Source organism: Palaemon carinicauda, chromosome 30 (genome assembly GCF_036898095.1).
Source record: "Palaemon carinicauda isolate YSFRI2023 chromosome 30, ASM3689809v2, whole genome shotgun sequence".
Lineage (NCBI taxonomy): Eukaryota > Metazoa > Arthropoda > Malacostraca > Decapoda > Palaemonidae > Palaemon > Palaemon carinicauda.
In genome coordinates, this window is record NC_090754.1 from 70670469 (window position 1) to 70696697 (window position 26229).

At 41.4% G+C, this 26229-nt stretch overlaps 1 protein-coding gene across 2 annotated transcripts in view; it reads right to left on the reverse strand.

Moving 5' to 3' along the window:
* LOC137623263 (probable tRNA (uracil-O(2)-)-methyltransferase) overlaps positions 1 to 26229 on the reverse strand; it is an 88353-nt gene that overhangs the window by 1691 nt on the left and 60433 nt on the right. Inside the window, exons 7-9 of one of the 2 annotated variants that reach the window (XM_068354023.1) lie at positions 17401 to 17649; positions 3705 to 4304; positions 3201 to 3386 (exon numbers count right to left, since the gene is read on the reverse strand). In XM_068354023.1, coding sequence (XP_068210124.1) covers positions 3201 to 3386; positions 3705 to 4304; positions 17401 to 17649 — 1035 coding nt within the window. Of the gene's footprint in view, positions 1 to 3200; positions 3387 to 3663; positions 4305 to 17400; positions 17650 to 26229 lie in introns of those variants that run through there. The other variant, XM_068354024.1, reaches the window with a different exon arrangement.

The following is a 26229-nucleotide window of genomic DNA, read 5'->3' on the forward strand; positions in this document are numbered from 1 at the left end:
CACAAAGTCAGGCACAAAACTGAAGGAGACATCCTTCCACCACTTAGTGTGGGTGACTAAATAAGAGAGACCTTACAACTCGCTAACTCTCTTTGCTGATGCTAGGGCTAGCAGAGTCTTAAAAGTCAGATCCCTGTTTAACCAAATCCTCAAAGGCTCAAACAAGATACAGTACATGTAAAAGCCTTGAGGACTAGAGTCACATCTCGCTCCGGGGGCCTGAGATCCCTGGGTGGGAAAGACTGCCCAAAGCTCCTCATGAGCATAGACAACTCCCAGGAAGCAGAGAGCTCTACAGTACACCCTTCAGTAGGAAAACCATACTCTAGGTCCAGCATTAGCCTTTGACAGCTGCGACTGAGAGGTGCTTCTCTCAGTGAGGAAATCTGTGATCAGTGCTAAAATTGATCCAACAGGAGAAATATCCCACTTACACCAATTGCAGAAAATGTATAGTACTACATAGACTGATAGACAACTGTAGAGGCCCTACAGAGATATCTAGACATCTGTGCAGTGACTCGCTAAAAAGCCTTTCGCTTGGAGGAGATGCTGGATAGCCTCCACATGTGAAGAGCCAAGGACTCCATGACCATGTGGTACCCCTGAAGGTGTGGGCCACTGGGGTAGTCTCATAAGACCTCGACCAGAAGGGCAAGCAAATCGGGATATCACCTGGCATGAGACCATCTGGGAGCCATCAGGGTCATCTTGAGTCCTGAAGTAAAACAATACTGATTACAAGCCGGATCATGTCTACCGAGAGCATGAAATCTCCCTCTATGATAGAAGACAATACAGACTGTAATGTTTACAACCAGAACTTTGTTTGCCTAACAAACTTGTTCAGACAGAGGAGAAAGATCGATGATCGGTCTCAAGCCCCCAGTCACCTTTTCCATTAGGAAGAGCCGACTGTAGAAGCCTGGAGACTCATCTCAAATGACTTAGAGCACATTTTTTCCAACATCCTGTCTACCTCTGCCGGCAAGGCACTTGAGATACGGGGGGCCCCGCGGTACTGAAAGGGTAGCAAGTAAAACATCCCAAAATACACTCGCTATTCAAGATTCGGCCCCGTGTCTCTGCTACGTTGCCCACTGGCAAGACAGGCATTACCCTACTCTCAGTAATGGGAAAGGGAATGCCAACATCAGCGCTTCCTTCTCCCTCACCTATTCCTACAGCCAGGCTTCCTAAAAAGAGTAGGTTGGGGTGCTCAAAAAGGCTGTGCATGCACAGACTCTGTTTAGGGAGAGATCGCGAACATTGCCAACAGGGATCTTGGAGCAGGCACAAGGCCTTTGCTTGATCCCAAACCTGCAGGATTAGCTACCTGAAGGTTTGGCCAATGGCACCTCTAAAGGGCTGAGACCCCTGAAGGAGACAATGCTCAGGATTAGGGAGTCCTACAAAGCTGTCTTCCAAGATTCCACTGCTTCCTGCAAAAACACTCCCAGGAAGGAGATTGATTGATTGACCATAGTAGAAGTATGGATGGCCTACCTGAAAGACCTAAGAAAGCTCAAGACTTCCTTAGGTCAAACTCATCGTCAACAGTCTGTACAGTCACTGGCAAAGAGCTTCCACCACATCAATAACAATCTCAATCACTTCCTGAAAAGAGAAAGAACATGAAAAAGTTTTGTAAGGAGCTGACTGTACATGTTTACCATCAGAGAGCAAATCAAAAGTGAAGGATCTTTACCCTGCACCCTCACCAGCTGGATAAAATCTTTAATGACCGACTCCAGCCCATGCTGAATCAGTCTCCATAATTAAAGGAAGATGCTTTGTATGCCACATAGGAACAAACAAGTATTATAGATAAAAGTCAAAGCAAAATTTAGACAGAACTTCAAATTTTCCTATTTATACAATTACTGGATACAACCTCTTCAAGCCTTCTGATCTAGGAATGTTCAATGGGACCATAGACAAGGTGAAATGGTGCAAAGGATGGTGGAACAAACAGTACAAATGGTCAGAGGGATGGTAGAAGCAGGTAAACATCAATAGAATGGATAGGAAACTTTGAAAAAATGGTAGAAAACCATTAAGTTGGTTCATGGATTGATAAAATACAATAGAACTTGCAAGAAAATTTCGAAACAAACAAATAATTAGCAGTATCATATAACTGATGCAGAAGTCATTAGAATGGTGGAGAGCATATACAACAGTCAGCAGACAGTTAAACACTAGTATTAAAGCCTGAAGAAAATACCAAGGAACAACTCTCAAACAGAAAGAGAACTGATCACCTGGGAAATAATCATAAGGTTCTAGGAAAAGCGTAAGTTCCTTCCACCTAATATTATTAGTGGAGCTAGAGGGAATGAGAGGATAACACTTGGCTTATATTATTAAAGGTAAAAGTATAGTTAGTTGTGAAAAAATAAAAGAAAGGAACAGCTGAGATAGGTAAAACAATTAGGACAGCCAGAAGTACAATGAAAAGCAAAGTCAGAGGTACTGACAGCAGAGGAATTGGAGCAACATATCAAAATACTAAGAAGGCAGGAGATTCTAAAAGGGAGAACAGCTAGTTGCAGGCATCTCCTGTCAATTTGCAAGGGCAATATGGCCAAATTCTGAAAAATAGCCCCACCAAGAAATTAGCAGTGTAAACCAAAAGGAAAGTAATGACTGTTGTCTACTTAAGTAGGAATAGGAGAAAGGTGAGTATTAAGGGGAAGAGCAAGAAGATAATAGATCAAGAGAATATGCATCTTCTACCACTTGAGAGAAAGGGGACATGAATGTAGGGGGAGAACTATTAATATGAAAAGAACATAAAGAAAATGACAAATGATAATATATATGTTGATAATCTAATGGAAGAGAAAGTCACAGAGAATGGCAGGTAAGGAACAGTAAGTGAGGGGCCCTGCAAGAAGAAATAAGAAAGGATTTTGTTGCAAGTTAGAAGAAGAGGATAGGGGAGGAAACAAAGAATTATGTCGGAGATGTCTTTAAAGATCATGTACTACAGTTCCTATTTTTATCCTTTCTTAGTGGCCTCTAACTGAATACTTACACTCACTCCGGAATAGTGTAAGGTAATGATTCATCTACTATACAAACACTATCGTGTCTTGAGTTTTCATAACCAGTTTCTTCAGAACAAATATCCTGATGGCAAAATATATAAACATTACCTTTGAAACTAAAGTATTTTCTTGAAAACTAGCATTTACCTGAAGACTAACTTCCCCTTGATTGATAGAGAACATGTGCCTATGATTTCTCAGCAATGTTTGAAGGCCTCCACACTCTTTCTTCAAGGCTAACAATCGTTCTGAGCCAATTCTTTTGGCTAAGTCTCCTAAGTTTATGCTTCTTCCTTTGTCCCAAAATACTGTTTTCTGGCAGCCGACATCAACCTGGAAAATGTGCTACTATGTCAAGTATGATAAAACCTAATGTTCTTAATCTTATCATTAGAAAAAAAAAAATATTATAAGTAAAGCTATACACTACATTGCATACTTGACTTACTGTACATCTATCAAAGAATAACAAAAAATAAAACTCAAGATATTAAAATATTACTGTAACTTTCAGTTTATAGTTAATACCACATTTTATATTTAGATCAAATGATATCAAATCATATAATCTAACTACTGTACTGCAAATAATTTCCAAGTTGCAGCTTACCCATGTATAAATACCCAAAGTAAAAAACAGCCCGTTAATACCTCCACTTGGTGCTTCTTTTCTAAAAGGATAGAAAAAACAGCTGACAGTAACTCATGCTTCACCTCCTCCTTCAATCTTGTACAATTACGAACTGGTTGCACTGCTTCCCTGGCCTTAAAATTGGTTGACCACAGTGGATCAGCAGTTCTTTTTCCACTTTGATCAACACTCTTGATAGATTTCCCTTCATTTTCACATGGTGCCTTTGCATTGAACTCATTTCTATTTTGTATGAATTCATCAATAGCTTTCAAAACCCTGGGTGATTCATCAATATCATATGTTCTATCTTGCCCGATGAGACACACCCTCTTTGTTGAAGGTATTCTCAACCTGTCCTCTAACACATGGAAACCACATACTACCCCAACTTCTTTGATGTATTTAATGTAATCTGCATATTGACTCATCCCAGCACGTTGTCTTTTGTATTTGCAATCAAAATCATGGGCGCAACAAGGAATCACAAAGAAGCGGGTCGTATACTTGGACTTGGCTGCTATGACGGGTAACCATGGTGTTAGTTCATCAGAGTGGTTACCAATCAACCAATCATATTGTGGGAAGAGATTTTTACAAGATGGTTCAACAACACCTTCCTGAAAAAAAAAAGAAAAGTCAAAGCTTTAATCTGGTAGATGTAAATCACTAAGTACATTAAAGGACATATGAAGTCAGGTGACAAAGGGCCAGAGAAGGCTTTGTTATAGATAGAGAAAGCAGAAGGAAGACAAGCATATTAGATTCAGTTACCTGCATACCATGAACAGTAATGGTTAATGGAAATGTCATGACACTGTTACAGATTAAAGACATTGTAAAGAGACACGTACTCATAATTCTTAAGATAAGAGTGATGAGGTAAACACCAAATGTTCCCAACATTAAAATGATATTTCCAATTTAAAATAAATTTTTGAATATACTTACCCGGTGAATATATATAGCATACGTCTCCGACGGTCGACAGATTCCAAAAACTCGCGAGCGATCGCCATGATGGTTGCTGGGTGTGACCACCAGCGCTGACTATCAGCCTGATACTGCATATATTTCTCCAGGAATTCATTTTGCTCAGCCCGTAGGGTCTCTATCGGGGAGGAAGGGGGGGCCTTTAATTAAATAATAATCATATTCACCGGGTAAGTATATTCAAATATTTATTTTAAATTGAAAATATCATTTTTAAATATTAAACTTAGCCGGTGAATATGTATATAGCTGATTCACACCCATGGTGGAGGGTAGAGACCAGTATTAAAACATTAAAGGAGTAAATGCTCAAGAGTTTTTGACAAATATTCAAAAAACAAACTTAAGTATAGGTACCTGATAAGGAAGCTGACTCTGATGAATACTCTGCCTCATTAGTCCGCTATCCTTACGAAGCCCAGCGATCCTCTCAGGATGCTGAAAGACTTCTAGGAGCTGTTATAATCAGGGTGAACACCCCTATAACAGGACCTCATCAATACCCTTGATCTGGGCACTCTCAAGAAACAAGTATGACCACCCGCCAAATCAAAAGATTGTGGAAGACTTCTTAGTCTCCACGTACAACCCAAAAAATTAAAAGTTTCAAGAGAAGAAAAAGGATATTGGGATTAAGGGAATGTAGTAGTAGAACCTTCACCCACTACTGCACTCGCTGCTACGAATGGTCCCAACATGTAGCAGTCCTCATATAGAGTCTGGACATTTTTTAAATAATGTGAAGCGAACACAGATTTACTCCTCCAAAAGGTTGCGTCCATAATGCTACTAAGGGATCTATTTTGTTTGAACGCTACTGAAGTTGCCACCGCTCTAACTTCATTATCACTTAAATGGGAGTGAGCCTCTCTAATTAAAAGTCTAATAAAATATGACAACGCATTTTTCAACATCGGTAAGGTGGTCTTTTTTAACCGAACACCATAAAGCCTCTGAATTGCCTCGCAGCGTTTTGGTTCTATTTAAATAAAATTTAAGAGCTCTTACAGGGCACAGGACTCTTTCAATTTCGTTCCCAACAATTTCAGATAGACTGGGAAGTTCAAACGACTTAGGCCATGGACGAGATGGCCGTTCTCTTTTGGCTAAAAAACCAAGTTGAAGCGAGCATACTGCTTTATTAGAGCAGAAGCCGATATTTATGCTGAAGGCATATACTTCACTAACTCTTTGCGGTAGCCATGCTCACTAAAAAGAGAGTTTTGAGTGTAAGATCTTTGAGTGATGTTAAATTCAACGGCTCAAACCTTTCAGACATAAGGAACTTAAGGACCACGTCCAAATTCCAAGCAGGAGTAGTGATCTCACGCTCCTTGGAAGTCTCAAAAGACTTGAGAAGGTCTTGAAGATCTTTATTATCAGACAGATCTAAATTTCTATGCCTAAAAACTGAAGCTAAAATGCTTCTGTAGCCTTTAATAGTTGAGGCAGAAAGGATGCGATCATTTCTAAGATAAAGTAGAAAGTTTGCAATCTGTGCTACAGTGGTATTGGAAGAGGAAATAGAGGAGGACTTGCACCAGTCTCTAAATACCTCCCATCTGGATTGGTAGATCCTGACGGTAGAGGATCTTCTAGCTCTTGCGATCGCTCTAGCTGCCTCCTTCGAAAACCCACGAGCTCTAGAGAGTCTTTCGATAGAATAAAGGCAGTTAGACAAAGCGCGAGAAGACTTTGATGAAATCTTTTTACAAGAGGCTGACGCAGGAGATCCATCCGTAACGGTAAACTTCTTGGAATGTCCACCGGCCATAGAAGAACCTCTGTGAACCATTCTCTCGACGGCAAGAGGGGAGCAACTAACGTCAACCTGGTCCCTTTGTGAGAAGCGAACTTCTGAAGAACCTTGTCTAGGATCTTGAATGGTGGGAAGGCTTAGATGTCTAGGTGAGACCAGTCCAGCAGGAAAGCGTCTATGAGGGCGGCCTCTGGATCTGGAACTGAAGAGCAGTAAGTTGGGAGCCTCTTTGTCAGTGAAGTCACAAATAGATCTATGGTGGGTTGATCCCATGTCATTCATAGCTTCTCGCACACAGTCTTGTGCAACGTTCACTCCATGGAGATGACTTGTCCTCTTCTACTGAGGCAGTCCGCTAAGACATTCATTTCTCCTTGCACGAATCTCGTCAAAAGAGAGATGATTCTTGCCTTATATGGAGTTTCTTCTGATCCGTGGACCAAAGACCCGAGCATTCCAGATTGTCCAGTGGCGCTCCCCAACCCAAATCCGATGCATCTGAATACAACACATGGTTTGGGTTCTTGATCGCAAGAGAAAGACCTTCTCGAAGTCTGACGTTGCTGTCCCACCAAGTCAGACATGTCTTGACTGAGTTGGAGATTGGGAAAGAGATACTCTCTAAGCCCTTCTCCTTGTTCCAATGGTTTAGGTGAAATTTTAGAGGGCAAAGGTTGAGTCTCCCCACAGAGATAAACTGATCCAGCGATGAAAGAGTTCCCACGAGGCTCGTTCAAACTCTTACTGAGCAACTGTTTTTCTCTTGCAAGTGACGGACTTTTAACAGAGCTTGTTGCATTCTTGTGGGAGACAAAAAAGCCCGAAAAATTTGACACTGTATCTCCATCCACAAAAAAAGAATAGTCTGGGATGGAGTAAGTTACGACTTCTCTACGTTCACTATGAGACCTAGCTCCTTGGTTAGGTCTAATGTCCATTTGAGGTTCTCCAGACAGCAATTTAATGACGACGCCCTGATTAGCCAGTCATCAAAATAAAGGGAGGCTCTGATCCCTGAAAAATGTAGAAAGCTTGCTACATTTCGCATGAGCCTTGTAAAAACAAGAGGAGCAGGACTGAGGCCGAAGCACAGTGCTCGGAATTGGTACACTACTTTCCCGTCCACAAACCTCAGATATTGTTGAAAGTTTGGATGAATCGGGATGTGGAAGAATGCATCCTGAAGGTCGAGAGAGACCATCCAGTCGCCTTCCCTTACTGCTGCCAAGACAGATTTGGTAGTCTCCATCGTGAACTTTGTCTTGACAATGAACACATTGAGTGCACTTACATCTCAAGTACTCCTGCAGTGAACGTGGCTGCCAGTTCATTGGAGCTATCCCCTATGGCCTTGTTCATGTATGACATAATTTGTACAGCAATATCATTGTCCGCTGGAGAGACCTTCTTACTTAAGCCTCCCAGGGACCAATCCAAAAAATTAAATACTTCAAATGCTCGAAAAACTCCTTTCAGGAGATGGTCTAGCTCTGAAGAAGACCATAAAATCTTGGAGCGTCTCATGGCTAGACGACAAGGAGAGTCCACTAGGCTTGAGAAGTCTCCCTGGGCAGAGGCAGGTACTCCCAAGCCGAGAACTTCTCCTGTGTCATACCAGACGCTCGAGCGAGAAGCTAATTTAGAAGGAGGAAAAGCAAAAGCAGACTTTCCTAAACTTCTCCTGGATTCCAACCAGTCTCCCAGTAAGCGCATGGCTCTCTTAGAAGAACGAGATAGAACTGACTTCGTATATGCAGGAGTCGAAGAAAGTCATGCCAAGAGTAAACTCAGACGTCGGAGAACGTGGAGCAGCCGTTACAAAATGAGTAGGAAAAAATTTCCCTAAAGAAATTCATATTTTTTTTTTTTTTTTTTAAACAAGGGATTGTTGGACAACCCTAGGTTCCTCCTCTTCTGAATGAATCCCCAAAGGTACTTTAGTTGAAAGGGGGTCATCAACTTCTTCAGAAGGCACATCATCTGATAAATCTAAAGTCTTGCGAGAAGGAGATTTCCATTCAGAATTACGTGAAGGTAAAGCCTGACAGGCTACTTCAACTTGTATATGAACAGAAGTTAAAGTTGGAGGGTCGATGTCACGTTGTGACTGCAGAGAATGTTATTCTACTACACGTCATGACTGAAGTGACTGGCGTTCAACGTCACGTAGTAACAGCGGTGACTGCTGTTCGATGCTATATCGTGACTTCGGTGACTGACGCTCGACGTCACGTCGTGTCTACGGTGTCTGCCGCTCAACATCACGTCTTGTCTGCGGTGTCTGCAGCTCAACGTCACGTTGTGACTGCGGTGGCTGACGTTCAAAGTCTCGGCAGAACTGCAGTGACTGCTGATCAAAGTTATGACTCGACTTAACTGACTGTCAATCAAAGTTACATCGAGATTTATGCTCCGCATCTCGTTTAACAGCAAAGCTGACACTAGGGATAACGTCAGCGTGATGTAACAAATCTCGTTTAGAAGGTTGAAGACCTGAATCACGTATTCCAGAACCGTGACGTACAACAAGCAAAGGATCCTTTCGCACAGGAACAGGATCGTAAGCTTTCATTAAAGAAGAAAGCTTTAACTGCATATCTTGCAAAACACTTAACTTCGGATCAACCGCACTCGGAATAGATCGTGACGTCGGTAACGTCTGTACATGAACGTCACCGCTATGAACGGGACTCTCATGATGACTACAGCTAGGACGTTGACCTTGTTCTGAAGGACCTAATTTACGTTTCAACGGTCTCGAAACCTTATGCCAAAATTTTTTAAGAAACGAGTCATCGGAAGACGAGGAGAACTTAGTCTCTCCTGTCTTATGGTAAGGACGTGCTTGAGGAGTAACGTCTGATACCTTTGAGGGAACGTCTGTTCGTTGGTTAAAGCGTCTCGCTCCCTTAGGTCCTACGACATTCCTTCTCCCAGGGGTAGGGGAGCCTGAAAGAGGTCTCGGACTAGGCAAGCGACAAGCACGAACAGACGAACCCTCCGCAACACTGAACATGTTTTTCGCACTTTCTTCACTGACACTCGCATTTTTTAATAATTTCACATTAGACATGAATAAAGCTGATTTCTATCTGAAGCATGTAATTCTCCCTTAAATCAAAAGGTTAGAATTGCGAAATATGTCGTATAATGTAAGCTCATTAGTACATAATGTATCACACATGCAAAAATTAATAAACATATACATATATATAGAATAAAATGGAAATATATAAAGTTAAAAAGATCAGTGACTTGGGAGGAGACTAAAAAACTAGATCGCTAAGGACTACGTTTTCAATCTCTCACTGTACAGTGCCTTGGGATGAGAATAAAAACTAGAACGTGAAGGACTACGTTTTATCCTCTGTCTCTCCTCTCCCTGTACAGAGACTTGGGACGAGAGTAAATATCTGAATCGAGAACAACGTTACTCACTCCCAAACTCCCTGTATAGAGACTTGGGACGAGAATAAAGATCTGGATTGCTCTCTCTCTCTCTCTCTCTCTTGTCACTCACAAGAGAATGGCTAACTCACTCTTCGTCAATAAAAGGTTATTTGACTGAAGGAAAATACTAAAAGGAATAAGAAATTGAAAATTAACATGTTCCTTTAAATTAGTATTTAAAAAACTTCAGTTTGTAAGAAGAATGAACAAAACGTCAAAAACGATTTACTCTTACTGCAAAGTGAAACCGTGATTCTCTCTTTCTCTATCGTAACGATAGAGTGAAAACTTCGTAGCATAAATAAACCAAATGTTAGTTCATCTTTGAAAACAGCACGAAGACTATTCAAAGAATAAATTTCTTAAAATATTTTCTAAAAATATTCATCTCATCAATCTAAACAAATATAAAAGATGAATGGGCTCAACCCTGTTTAACTTCGTTTCCCAAGTCAGTACCGCCTACAAAGAATAGGCATAGGTCGCTTATAAAAAAAAAATATAAAATTTATCACGGTGTTTAGTATAAATGGAAAGAGAATCGAAGAGGCCTAATAAAGGCGGGTGAGATAAAAACAATATAGAGGTAAATCTATAAATATCAACAATAATTTATAAAGTGATAAAATAATTACTAAAAACTAAAAGCCTTCAACACACTTCCGTACACTGAGGGAAGGGTCGGCCATCTTCTCTCTATGGAAAATCCAGAGAGAGATTAAAAAAGAAAGGGTAAAAAATTTTTCTCTCCTTTCAAAAGAATTTCTTTTGAAGATCATATTGTTTGAGAATAATCCAACACGGCGAAAGCCATAAAACCATAAAAAAAGTACTTCACCAATTAGTTGAAAACTTTGAGGTTAAGCGCGAGCGGAATCAGTGTTGTCGTTACACTCGACAGAGAAGAACTGAATTCCTGGGGAAATATATGCGGTACCTGGCTGACAGTCGGCGCTGGTGGTCACACCCAGCAACCATCATGGCGATCGCTCACGAGTTTTTGGAATCAGTCAACCGTCGGAGACGTAAGCTATATATATATTCACCGGCTAAGTTTAATATTTAAAAATTAATGATACGCTAAACTCAAAATATATCTGAAATTAACAGATATCTGCCACGGCAGCTTATTTCTCGCAACCAGCGTGCCTTTCCAAGTACCAATTAATCCTTTCTACTCTTTACATAACACTTTAAAATCGTGCAAATTTCACTAATTTACGATTAAAATTGTGGCCCTATGCCTGATGACGGGAATTTGCCATTTTGCTTGACCTTGACATCAACCTTAACCTTCGACCTTAACATGTATTAATTGGCATGGATTTTCATACACTCAAATGTGAACTAGTTTGAAGTCTCTGTGACAACGATGTCTAAACTTATGGCTGATTACGTGAATTGAACATTTTGCTTGACCGTGACCTTGAACTTCCAAAATTTAATCATTTCCAGCTTTTTACATAAGTTAATCCCTGCAAGTTTTCTTACTCTATGATTAAAATTATGGCCAGGAAGCTGTTCACAAACAAACACACGCACCCACACAAACACACAAACGGGGGTAAAGCATAACCTCCTTTCAACTTCATTGGCGGAGGTAAAAAGGAAAAACTAAACATTTCCAGCAGGAGCAGTTATAATCCTTTTCCTCAATCTAATAAAAGTTAAGATAGAAGCTTATTATTCTCATTATTAATAATTTCTAGTTACTTAGGTATATGAAGAAAAAAAAAAACAATGAACTAACTATTTATGTTTCCATGGAATTTAATATCCGAATGAAAAAAAAAAAGAGAAAAATCTTCATAAGAAAATAAAAGACACAAGTAAATAAAGTGATTTTGGCAAATTAAAAGCCTATTTTTAGGGAGGTGCTACATGTTCTCGAAGGACTTTACTGTAAAAGGCTAGAATAGGGAATCCATTACAACATAAATCAACAAAGAAATATTTCCCCTAACCTAGGGCCAGTGTTTCAATGTGCAAAACACGAACTCTGTATAAAAGGGATACTGACTTCAGACTCTATTGAAATCATCACAGCATCAATGCCGGAATCATCTAGCAATCAATATGTCATCATTAAGAACTAATACTAATCTGGAGACAATGCTAATTGCACACTAACTTGGATCAAGCCGCCATCTTACATACTCAAGAGTGAGATTCAAATACAGTACTGTATCCCCTTCCCTACTTGAGGCTAGAAAGGAGGGAGAGACTTTGAGACCACACATCACTTCCACTATAATAATTGTAAATAGGGCATTCACCTCATAAGGAAAAAACTCTTGAGAAAAAGCAAAATGCCTTTCATTATGTTTCTGCAGAGGGTCTTGATTGGTGTGTCCTTCTATCCTTTTTTCCATTGTAGGAGCCACAAATGAGCCGAATACCCCTCACGCATGTTGTACCGCCTGGAGATGTTTCAGGTAGTCTTATAAACAAACACAACCAGACCAACCCACATGGCTCTGTATATCCTGAAATTGCATTCAGTAAGCCCTCCATCTTTTCAGGGGTTATATAACAGAGATACCTGTGAAGAGCAATAAACCACATATTGGTGGCCTAGCCTGATTCAACTCATATCCCCTGGAAATAAATAATCATTGCCTATACATGGTTGACTAAAACAGTACATAAATTACTGTATTGTACTACTGTACATTGTTTTCTAGGTAAAATGACTTATAATGCATACATTGCTACCACACCATCCTAAGTATAAGTAAAAAACAAAATAATGTTGTTTCTAATTAACAGCACTCACTGATATTGTAGTGTATATTACAGTAATATATGTACACTACTATCTCTACCATACAATTTAATTAGCAAAGGCAAGAAAACACATCATTCTCAAGTGATAGCTGTCTTCGCGAGATCACCTCACAACCATACTAGCTTGTAACCTATTACTGTATGTAGCCTGTAACTATGGACAGTACTGTACTGTATTTTGGTTAATGTACTGTACAGTAAATACACAGTTAGAAGTTCTTTAAAAAAAAAAGAGAGAGAGACTACAAAGTACACAACGTCACGTACCATTTATGAAGAATTTCTACACCACAAAATCTTGCGAAGCCCGATCCAACCCTTAAGGCACAGTAGTAAGGTGCAGTATTGCACATAAAGTGAACAGTACAGGTACACAGTATGTAACAAATTCTTACGTAACATACGTAACTCAACCCTCATCAAGAACTTCTACCCTCACTCAAAGAGTAATGACCTTCATCTGCTGCTTAGCGGTAGTTTGAGAAGATGAAGCAGCTCTCTAAAGAGCCATGGTGTGGGTAAAGCAAGAGCACTTACTGCATGACAAACAAATGAGGGAGATGCTTTCACAATGAATGACGCTGAGGGAAGGAGGCAGAGTCAGCTACAGCGTGGTATAGTAAAGGGAAGGAAATGTGAAGGTTAGGTGCAAAGAGGTGTGGATGGTTTGAAAACTTATCCACTAAAGCTTGGTGGAAGAGGAATTTACAAAGATGGTCACTATAAAGACACTCCTCTATTGGTATCTTTTCGAGATTTCAAGCACCCAACCTTGAATTTTGTTTTGATAAGTTCTGTATAGCCTCATTGGTAGGCTTACACGATAAATTTGCCATTGCTGATGTAACTATCTGAGATCCTCAAAAACATCACCAAACTGATTGGAACCTACTTGAGCATCCCATTTCTTGAGGAGAGAGTCTTCACAAAAACTCTTAAGTTCTGTGAATCCCTGAAAGGAGATTACACTCTTGGAGTAAGGTAAAGTCTCCTTTCAGCATCATGACCCTCATCAATTATAATTTCATTTAGACCATGTGTCAAAGAAGAGTATTATCTGGCCTGGCACTATCTTCCCAAACACTGAAACATCAAGAAAATTGTGGTCTAAAAGAAAACCAACAGCCTCTAATGTTAAGTTGGCAGATTTGATTATCATCAGGATATCTCTTTTGGGATAAGCTGAGGAATGGATCCTTAACCTGCCAACATGATTGAATGAATGTAGCAAAATATTTAAATCCCAGATCATCAATTGGAAGATCAAAGCCATTGCATGAAAGATGACAGATTCCGAGAAAACACACATCCAATGCCAAGGTTCCCCATAAGGTCCCCCTCCTCAAAATTCATAAAACCCGTTAGCTCCGTTACCTCTCTTCCATCAGCAAACCCAAATGACTATGATTAAAAGATACCAGTCACTCAAGTTTTTTCTCTTGACTCTAATACCCGGAAGGTCCAGCCACCACCGATTTCAGAGGCTGGGATGGAGAGGGAGTGGATGGAGCAAAGACTTCCAGAAAAGGTAGAGACTTGCGCGGGATCACTATAGAGGGAGTATATCGATGAACCAACTATCTAGCAATAAATGAAGCGTCCACAGGGGGCACAAGTTGACCAAACCTGGGATGAATGGTAACCTGCCTAGCAAAAACCTGGGTTGACGCCAACCAAGCAAGCTGACCAAAACCCAAGAGAGCACCCCAAGTCAGCCTCCAAGTGAACACTGAAGTCTCCTCTGAGGACCCTCGGATCAAAGTTGCATCATCTTCAGGGTCTAAATCATTCTGTGACCTAAAATGTACTATTTGAAAGGGTGTCTGTGCCACCATGACATCTACCAAAATTTCTTTTGCCAAATCCAATGTGATTAGGCAGATGAGATCTCAGACTTCCTTATTGGGTAAATATTCAGCAGAAACGGTGATCTTAGCAAATCCTTTCTGCACTATGAAAGAAAAAATGGCATTTTTCTCAAGCCTGTTGCTTGTGGATTCTTATGTTGGGCAGAATAAATCTACTGCAAGCAGAAAGAACAGTTTACAAGGCCCAAAGCCCTGTTCCACAATGCACAACAGTTGCTGTGCTAGTGACACTGCTGTGCATCATTTAAGATTAGCCAGATTATCACATCCACTTTGGCTACATTTAGCCTCAATTTAATTTGATTTCAATATAAAATTCACAAGTGAAAAAATAAATTCATTAATATCTCCAAGGAGAGGAGTATAACTTTGGCACCCAAGGACCTTACTAGTATTAATCTTCAGGCTCAGTTAAGGCTAATCCCTTCCCTAACAATCAAGTAGATGTCGCCCCTGCACCAAACTGAAGGGTTAGGGAGAGGCAATAACTAAGTTACACTTTTCACTAACTACAGTACATAGTAACTGAAACATATGGCTCACAAAGCTGCTTAGCAGGAAACAGTAAAAGCATATTTAATGAATAAGGCAATTTTGACTGAAAAATTAAAACATAGGAAGGTGAAGGTGTCTGGTTTCAGTTCCAGTTCCATCAGAATAGATGCTCACCAGAATGTCAGCCGGGCAAGCCCAACCCCCCACTGTGGTGCCCTACCACAGCAGTAGCCTCCCCAGTAAACAGCTTAAACTCACGGCCCTGGGCGGGGATCGATCTCTTGCCACGCGAATGCGAGGCAAACACGTTACCACTGTACTAACCAGGAGACTAACCCATTCCCCTAACTCATCAGGTAGATATTCGTCCCTTCAACAAATTGATGAGTAAGGAAAGGGGGCCATAACTAAGTTATTATATTTTCCTTAGCTACATAAAAGTTGAACCTGTGACTTAAAGAGCCAATACATAGGTTCATCTGGGGTAACCCCCCACTCCCCCTATTTCCTTTATCAAATATATATGGGAAGGAGGAAGATCCAGTAACTGAGGGAAAGAGCTATGTGTTAGCACTTCTCCCCCTCTCTAAAAAAAACCTTGGTGGAGAAGAGAGAACGTCTCCACTCCAATTATGTTCATTGCCAGAAAACCTAAAATCAATAAATAATCAATCAATGTATATCAAAATACACTGCCTTGTAAGTGAAAATTCTACAAAATCAGACTAAACCAAATCATGGTTTATTCAATTTTTATCTCTATTAATAATACCCACAATATATACAATTATCATATTGCATAAAGGGTTTGGGAAACAATTCGACACACCTGCCTAACCCAACTGAGGTTAGATGATTCATCTAAAATTGTGCATTTATACATAAAACATTAAAATTTAGCCTACTCAGGTATAATGATCATTGGCTGAGAGGTTTCTGGCAGTTAACTATCAAAAGCTTCCAAAATAAAAGCTGTAGAGTGACTAATCAATAGAATATACAATCAAAAGTTAGGATTGCGGATCCAAAAAGCACTGGGGTCAGCAACATAAACTGGACTAAAATCAAAATTATGACAGTTGCTGCATATAAACACTCCCAAGCTGACATAAAAATGGAAGCTAAAAGGTGTTACACACTGGAAACCGGGATATATACTAGGCTATGTTAGCCAAAAATTATATGGTAAGGGATCAAACTTATAACAAACTAATTAAAATGAAGGGATTAAAGAAATCATAAAATTAAAAAAGACAATAAGCTACATAAACTTAAAACACCTCCATTCTGATAAGAAAACTAGTAATGAATGGCTCCATACATCTTACAAAGCCGATTGCATAAACAATCAAAACACTGATAGGGATTTTGAACGGTACTGTAATTAAATCTATTACGTTAATGCTATTACAGTTCAATATTAAGAATAGTGGATAAATAAATCATACTTGATTACTATTCCTTAACTTAACAGTAAATGAAGTCTTCTCACTTCCTGGTTGATTAATTGATTTGGAGTTTTCTAGCTTCCTAACATCTAAGGTCATTGACACCGATCTCTCTCACTTCATGGAACTGAGCAAGGAACGTCATGACAGCTCAGCAACAGGAACCAAGAAGGAGGCTTGATGCAAGTTAGTTTGCAAGTATCATGGTCTCCAAATAAGTATTGGTTCTCGATGAGGACATATCGATTGCCAGATGTTTTCACCATTGGAGGTGCTGTGACAATTTCAATAGAGCTTAAACTTGTGGGTCTCCCTTATACACACTGATTTTATGCTTTGCACATTGAAACACTGGCTCTAGAGCAGGAGAGAGAGTATTTCTTTGGTAATTTATGTCGTATTGTACTACTTGTTCTAGACTTTTACAGGAGAGTCCTTTGAGACCACATGATGCATTACCCAAAAATACTGATTAAAGAAAGGCCCCTTTATCACATCACTATAAGAATCACTTCTATTATATTTAAAAGTTACATATAATAGTAACTATCAAAGCCCAAAAGTGTAGCAAGTACTAAAACAACATAAGTACAGGTACATACTAAAATGCATGAAACTATTTCACGGTATAAAACATCCCATGAGGGCATACTACATTCAGTGGGCCTATTATGGTACACTTTACACAATACTTAATAAAAAATAATAAGATTATTGTGATAATAATTGGCTGATGTGCATAATAATGAGACAATGACTAACAAATCAAATTAGTAACAACATCAGACTGCTTTTACATCAAATAAAAACATCTTGGTTTCCAGTCAATGAAACAATGCTCAAACAATGGTCTTTTCTTAGGTAAAGGTTCACTTGATCTCAATAACATAAAAAATAAATTTTGTATCCCATTTACCTGTAAAACAATGCTTTCAGGAAAAGTGTCCCAGATGCCACGTCTTTTTAGGTCTATTCCAAGTCCTTTATGCCCTTCTCCTGAAAGTATGTACACAAGGAGTCCATTCCCACATCCTAGATCTACAAATGTCTGGTATTCAGTAGTGCCTTTAAGTTCTCTTTCCTTTTTCCACAACAGAAGGAGATATGTTGCTATTGCCACATCTTCAAATACAAATTTTTGAGGATCCGTATTCTCAGGCCAATTCTGCATAGTATGAAAGGAAAATGAATCAATGTGAAAATACCCAATGCTAAATGCAATCTTAATATCAAGTAAACGACAAATAAAAACAATCACTTTAATGTACATCCAATCCTAGTTACAGTACTCATTTTCCTATCAACTTAGTTTTATGTTCTGTCTAAGTGTTTGATAACAGTTACAGTACTTATTTTCTCTAAGTGTTTGGTAACACTTTACTGACAACAATAGAGCCTTTTGAAATGTTTAAATAAGAAAAACCATAAAATATAGCTATTCAAGCTACATAAAAAAAAAATCAATATCATAATACTATATTGAATCCTTTAAAATCATGCAGTAAAAAGATTATAAACCATTTCAATAAAATTACAAATTTACATATAAATCTATATATTTCAAATCAATCAGAATGAAAAATAAAATACATATTTGAGATAGTTTTGTTACCAATCATCTTAATAAACTAATGCTGATAAATGAGTAATAACATATAGCACACACAAATGAATTGAGTAAACAAGTGCAAACACATTCATGTTCACCCCTGGTTTTTTATACTCGAAGAAAATACAATTCCTATCATAAGTTTCAATAATGCATTAACTGCAATTTCTATGAAAGAACATAATGATCAAAATAGTATTTGCAAAAGATTAATGAAACTTGGATTTGAGATATAAACTCATCTAAGTTTTTACAAAGAAGAGATTCTGGAACAATGGAAACTGTATATCTAAACTCTTTTAAATGAAAGAAACTAGCTTCAACTGGAGGAGGATGGCATAATTGTGGAAGCAAGAGAGACCATAACATATATTTCCTTTCTAATATTTTTACAAGGAATAAATGAATATATATTGTTGATAAATATATTGTCATCACATTTAATATACGAGATTTCCTTTCTTTCTTATATAGTAATACTAAGTATGCAGTTAATTCTAATAATAATGTCTTCTCCAGTATAAGGCTCAATAATAGATACTGTACTGTTCTAGAAGTTTAATTCCAGATGTGACCAAGTTAAGGAATGATCTTCCTAATCAGGTAGTTGAATCCGTGGCACTTAAAAACTTCAAATATGCAGCGAATATCTTTATGTTGAGGAGGCTGACATAAGTCTCTTTTTTATAGTTTACATATGAAAGATCTAACATGTTACTATTCTTAAAATACCATGCTTTAATTGTTCATTACTTCTCTTGGTTTGTTTATTGACTCATTTCCTTTACTCACTGGGCTATTTTTCCTTGTTGGCGCCCTCTGGCTTTTCTAACTAGGGTTTTAGCTTAGCCAGAAATAATAATAATAATAATAATAATAACAATAATATGTTATTTTTATAATAAAATAAATTTTTGAATATACTTACCCGGTGATTATATAAGCTGCAGCTCTGCTGCTCGACAGAAAACTCTACGTTAAAAATCCGCCAGCGATCGCTATGCAGGTAGGGGGTGTACTCCAACAGCGCCATCTGTCGTGCAGGTACTCAGTACTCATTGTAAACAAAGAACTCAATTTTCTCCTCGGTCCACTGCGTCTCTATTGGGGAGGAAGGGAGGGTCCTTTAATATATAATCACCGGGTAAGTATATTCAAAAATTTATTTTATTATAAAAATAACATTTTTCAATATTTAACTTAGCTGGTGATTATATAAGCTGATTCACACCCAGGGGGGTGGGTAGAGACCAGCAATAAATGTTTACATTATTATGAGCTAAGGATTTTTTATTTCATTTTAGCAGTTATCAAAATAACAAACATAAAATAAATAAGTACCTGGTAAGGAAGTCGACTTGAACAATTACTCTGCCTTTTTAAGTACGTCTTCCTTACGGAGCCTCGCGATCCTCTTAGGATGCTGAGCGACCCCTAGGAGCTGAAGTATCAAGGGTTGCAACCCATACTACAGGACCTCATCAAAACCTCTAATCTAGGCGCTTCTCAAGAAAAGAATTTGACCACCCGCCAAATCAACCAGGATGCGAAAGGCTTCTTAGCCTTCCGGACAACCCAAAAACAACAATAAAAACATTTCAAGAGAAAGATTAAAAAGGTTATGGAATTAGGGAATTGTAGTGGTTGAGCCCTCACCCACTACTGCACTCGCTGCTACGAATGGTCCCAGGGTGTAGCAGTTCTCGTAAAGAGACTGGACATCTTTAAGATAAAAAGACGCGAACACTGACTTGCTTCTCCAATAGGTTGCGTCCATTATACTTCGCAGAGATCTATTTTGTTTAAAGGCCACTGAAGTTGCGACAGCTCTTACCTTCAGCAAAGCTTGGTCTTCCTCACTCAGATGGGAATGAGCTTCTCGTATTAACAGTCTGATAAAATAGGATAAAGCATTCTTTGACATAGGCAAAGATGGTTTCTTAACAGAACACCATAAAGCTTCTGACTGTCCTCGTAAAGGTTTAGTTCGTCTTAAATAGAACTTAAGAGCTCTAACAGGGCATAAGACTCTTTCTAGTTCATTTCCAACCATATTTGATAGGCTTGGAATATCGAACGATTTAGGCCAAGGACTAGAAGGTAGCTCGTTTTTGGCTAGAAAACCAAGTTGTAAAGAACATGTAGCCGTTTCAGATGAAAATCCGATGTTCCTGCTGAAGGCGTGAATCTCACTGACTCTTTTAGCTGTGGCTAAGCAAACCAGGAAAAGAGTCTTTAAAGTGAGATCTTTAAAGGAGGCTGATTGTAGTGGCTCGAACCTTTCTGACATGAGGAATCTTAGTACCACGTCTAAATTCCAACCAGGTGTAGCCAAACGATGCTCCTTCGTGGCCTCAAAAGACTTAAGGAGGTCCTGTAGATCTTTGTTGTTGGAAAGATCTAAGCCTCTGTGACGGAAGACTGATGCCAACATGCTTCTGTAACCCTTGATAGTGGGAGCTGAAAGAGATCTTTCTTTCCTCAGGTATAAAAGGAAGTCAGCTATTTGAGTTACAGAGGTACTGGTCGAGGATACTGATACTGACTTGCACCAGTTTCGGAAGACTTCCCACTTCGACTGGTAGACTCTAAGAGTGGATGTCCTCCTTGCTCTAGCAATCGCCCTGGCTGCCTCCTTCGAAAAGCCTCTAGCTCTCGAGAGTCTTTCGATAGTCTGAAGGCAGTCAGACGAAGAGCGTGGAGGCCTTGGTGTACCTTCTTTACGTGTGGCTGACGTAGAAGGTCCACCCTTAGAGGAAGAGTTCTGGGAACGTCCAATAGCCATCGAAGTACCTCGGTGAACCATTCTCTCGCGGGCCAGAGGGGAGCAACTAACGTCAACCTTGTCCCTTCGTGAGAGGCGAACTTCTGCAGTACCTTGTTGACAATCTTGAACGGGGGGAATGCATATAGGTCTAGATGTGACCAATCCAGTAGAAAGGCATCTATATGAACTGCTGCTGGGTCCGGGATTGGTGAGCAATATATTGGGAGCCTCTTGGTCATCGAGGTTGCGAAGAGATCTATGGTAGGCTGGCCCCATGTGGCCCACAGTCTCTTGCACACATCCTTGTGTAGGGTCCATTCTGTTGGAATGATTTGTCCCTTCCGACTGAGGCAATCTGCCACAACATTCAAGTTGCCTTGGATGAACCTCGTTACTAGAGAAATGTTTAGATCTTTTGACCAGGTGAGGAGGTCCCTTGCGATCTCGTACAGCGTCATAGAGTGGGTCCCTCCTTGCTTGGAGATGTACGCCAAAGCCGTGGTGTTGTCCGAGTTCACCTCCACCACTTTGCCTTGAAGGAGAGACTTGAAGCTTTTCAAGGCCAGATGAACTGCCAGTAGCTCCTTGCAGTTGATATGCATTGTTCTTTGACTCGAGTTCCAAGTTCCCGAGCATTCCCGACCGTCTAATGTCGCGCCCCAGCCCGTGTCCGATGCGTCCGAGAAGAGAACGTGGTTGGGAGTCTGAACAGCCAGGGGCAGACCCTCTCTGAGGCTGATACTGTCCTTCCACCAAGTCAGGGAAGACTTCATCTTCTCGGAAATGGGGATCGAGACCGCTTCTAGCGTCTTTTCCTTTTTCCAGTAAACAGCTAGGTGATATTGAAGAGGACGGAGGTGTAGTCTTCCTAACGATACAAACTGTTCCAGGGATGATAGTGTCCCTATCAGACTCATCCACTGCCTGACTGAACATCGTTCCTTCTTCAGCATGTTCTGGATGCATAACTGGGCTTGACTTGTTCTGGGGGCCGACGGAAAAGCCCGAAAAGCTTGACTGTGAATCTCCATCCCTAAATACACAATAGTTTGGGATGGGACCAGTTGAGACTTTTCCATATTGACCAGGAGACCCAATTCCTTGGTCAGATCTAGAGTCCACTTTAGATCCTTCAGACAGCGACGACTGGAAGAAGCTCTTAGAAGCCAGTCGTCCAAATAGAGGGAGGCTCTGATGTCCGCTAAATGAAGGAATTTGGCTATATTCCTCATCAGCCTCGTAAACACAAGAGGAGCTGTGCTTAGGCCAAAGCACAGGGCTTGAAACTGGTAGACAACCTTTTCGTAAACGAATCTCAGAAAAGGTTGGGAGTCTGGGTGGATGGGGACGTGAAAGTATGCGTCCCTTAGGTCTAAAGAGACCATCCAGTCTTCCTTTCTGACCGCTGCTAGAACGGACTTTGTGGTCTCCATGGCGAACGTCTGCTTTGTGACAAAGACATTCAGCGCACTGACGTCTAGCACCGGCCTCCACCCTCCTGTCTTCTTTACCACTAAGAAGAGACGGTTGTAGAAGCCCGGGGTTTGATGGTCCAGGACTTTGACTACCGCTCCCTTTTCTAGCAAGAGAGACACCTCCTGTTTCAATGCTCGTCTCTTGTCTTCCTCTCTGTACCTGGGAGAGAGATCGATGGGAGACGTTGCTAGAGGGGGTTTTCGTACAAACGGGATCTTGTACCCCTCTCTGAGCAACTTCACAGATTGTGCATCTGCGCCTCTCTTCTCCCAGGTCTGCCAGAAGTTCTTGAGTCTGGCTCCCACTGCTGTCTGAAGAAGGTGGCAGTCAGACTCTGCCTTTAAAGGACTTGGTTCCTTTCTTCTTCCCACGTCTCCCTTCGGCACGAGCACCTCCTCTGCTGGAGGCTCTGCCACGAAAGGGCGGAATAAATCTGGACGCTGGAGTGTCCATCCTGGGTCTTGACAAGGTAGGCAAAGGGGTGGCTTTGCGGGCAGAGGACGCAACCAGGTCATGGGTGTCCTTCTGAATCAAAGAAGCAGCAATCTCCTTAATCAAGTCCTCTGGAAAAAGGCACTTAGAGAGAGGAGCAAACAGAAGTTCTGATCTTTGACACGGTGTCACTCCAGCTGACAGGAAAGAGCAAAGGTTCTCACGCTTCTTGAGGACCCCGGATACGAACGAAGCAGCAAGCTCACTAGATCCGTCACGTATGGCCTTGTCCATGCAGGACATGATGAGCAAGGAAGATTCCTTGTCAGAAGGGGAGATCTTCCTGCTCAAAGCTCCCAGACACCAGTCCAAAAAGTTGAAGACCTCGAAGGCTCTAAATACTCCTTTCAACAGATGGTCTAGGTCCGAAGGTGACCAGCATATCTTAGAGCGTCTCATGGCTAGCCTGCGGGGAGAGTCTACAAGACTTGAGAAGTCGCCCTGGGCAGAGGCAGGAACTCCCAAGACGAGAACTTCTCCCGTGGCATACCAGACGCTCGATCTGGAAGAGAGTTTAGCAGGGGGAAACGTAAAGGCTGTCTTCCCTAGACTCTTTTTGGACTGCATCCAATCTCCTAAAACTCGTAAAGCTCTCTTGGACGAGCGTGCGAGGACGAGTTTCGTAAAGGCAGGCGAGGATGACTGCGTACCTAAAGCAAACTCTGACGGAGGAGAGCGTGGAGCCACAGACACAAACTGGTCCGGATACATCTCTTTGAACAGAGCAAGAACTTTTCTAAAGTCCAAAGAGGGTTGCGTGGTCTTGGGCTCGTCAAGGTCCGAATTTGGTTCATCAACGTGTGCCGCATCGTCATCATCAGAGAGTCCATCATCCGAGAATTGAGGAGGAAGCGGCAAAGGAGTAGGTATCGGCTGGTCAGCTGAGTCCGGTCGCACGGGTGCACGCGTGACTGAACCGGACGCAACGTCATGGAACTGTTGCCCAGTCTGTGAGCTGGCAACAACCATAGCAGCGCGGGGACGCACAGCGTCTACTCCAGACTGTCTAGTCTGATGTGGGCGAGCAGAGGCAACCACACTGGGTTGCGGAGGTTGACGCACCGCGTCAAAACAAAACAACTTTGACGGTTGTTGTGCCTCGCGAACGTCAACGGAAGGTTCCGTGCGTCGCTGAACGTCAACATGCGGCTGGCAGGGTACACTGGAAAGCATGGGTGGCGGGACTCTCTCAGCTGGAGTGTGCAAGAAGGTCGCCTCAGCGTCCACAGGACGCACAACCGTGGTTGGTTGTAGGCAAGAGGTTGGTGCAGCAGCAACCTTCTCCGCACGAAAGTCCTGCATCAGAGACGTTAACTGATACTGCATGGTCTGCAGCAAAGACCACTTAGGGTCTACAGGAGCAGGTGCGGCAACAGACGGTGTGACTGCCTGAGGCGGTACCGCTTTGCCTCTCTTAGGAGGTGAGCAGTCATCGGAAGACTGCAGCGAGTCCGAACTGACCCAGTGGCTACAACTGGGCCGTTGGACTTGCGCGGAAGGGACCGACTTGCGCTTAAGAGGTCGTGAGACCTTGGTCCATGGTTTCTTACGAGAAACCTCTTCCGCAGACGAGGAATAAATGGGCTCTCTTGTCTCTGTGTGGGTGGGGCGATCTTGGGTAGATACGCCCGAAACCACGGAGGGAACGTCTGTTCGCTGATTAAAGCCTCTCAAACCCTTTGGTCGTACGACATTGCTTCTCCCCTGGACTTGGGAGCTTGAAAGAGGTCCCGGACTAGGAGGACAACAGGCACGAACAGACGAACCCTCAAGCGCAACACTATCCACAACACTATCACTCACTTTATCACTTCCCACTGCACTCTTACACTTCAGCTCCTTGACGTCCGCCATGAGCTGGTTACGGTCACTAGCCAAGGACTCGACTCTCTCACCCAGAGCTTGGATGGCACGCATCATATCTGCCATCGAAGGTTCCTGAGTGCCAGAAGGGGGATTAGGAGCAACCACTACAGGGGAAGGAATAGGTTGTGGGGCATGAGGAGAGGAAAAATCAACGGAACGAGATGAACTTCTCCTGACTCTATCTCTCTCTAGCCTACGTGTATATTTCTGGAATTCGATAAAATCGAATTCCGAAAGCCCAACGCATTCCTCACATCGATCTTCCAATTGACAGGTTTTATCCCGACAATTGGAACAAACGGTGTGAGGATCGATAGAGGTCTTCGGAAGACGCCTTGAACAGTCCCTAGCATTACACTTCCTGAATTTAGGGACTTGAGAAAGGTCAGCCATTTTGAATTGGTCAAAGGGGAATTCAAAAACTATCCAAAGTCGTCAACAAATAATCCGATATCAAAAAAAGAATGCAAGGATTTATTGAAGAGAAAGCCTGCACAGCGAAAGCTCAAAACTAGAAACGTGTACTTCACCAAATAGTTGTGAAAACCAATCCAGTTAGCAACAGCGAATTAGTAGGTCTTGCCGGTGGCATGACGGAGAGAAAATTGAGTTCTTTGTTTACAATGAGTACTGAGTACCTGCACGACAGATGGCGCTGTTGGAGTACACCCCCTACCTGCATAGCGATCGCTGGCGGATTTTTAACGTAGAGTTTTCTGTCGAGCAGCAGAGCTGCAGCTTATATAATCACCGGCTAAGTTAAATATTGAAAAAATAATAATACATACATACATACATACATACATACATACATACATACATACTGTACATATACCAAGGCACTTCCCCCAATTTTGGGGGTAGCCGACATCAAACAAATGAAACAGAAAAGTGGGCCTCTCCTCTCTACGTTCCTACTAGCCTGACAAGGGACTCAACCGAGTTCGGCTGGTACTGCTAGGGGTGCCACAGCCACCCTCCCCCGTTATCCACCACAGATGAAGCTTCATAACGCTGAATCCCCTACTGCTGATAACTCCGCGGTCTTCCAAGGCACCGAAGGAAGCAGCAGAGCCTACCGGAACTGCGTCACAATCGCTCACCATTCATTCCTATTTCTAGCACACTCTTGCCTCTCTCACATTTATTCTCCTATCACCCAGAGCTTCCTTCACTCCATCCATCCACCCAAACCTTGGCCTTCCTCTTGTACTTCTCCCATCAACTCTTGTATTCATAACCTTCTTTAGCAGACAGCCATTTTCCATTCTCTCAGCATGGCCAAACCACCTCAACACATTCATATCCACTCTAGCTGCTAACTCATTTCTTACACCCGTTTTCACCCTCACTACTTCGTTCCTAACCCTATCTACTCGAGATGCACCAGCCATACTCCTTAGATATTTCATCTCAAACATTCAATTTCTGTCTCTCCGTCACTTTCATTCCCCACAACTCCGATCCATACAGCACAGTTGGTACAAGCACTTTCTCATACATTCATGCCTAACCCTCTATTTTTTACTACTCTC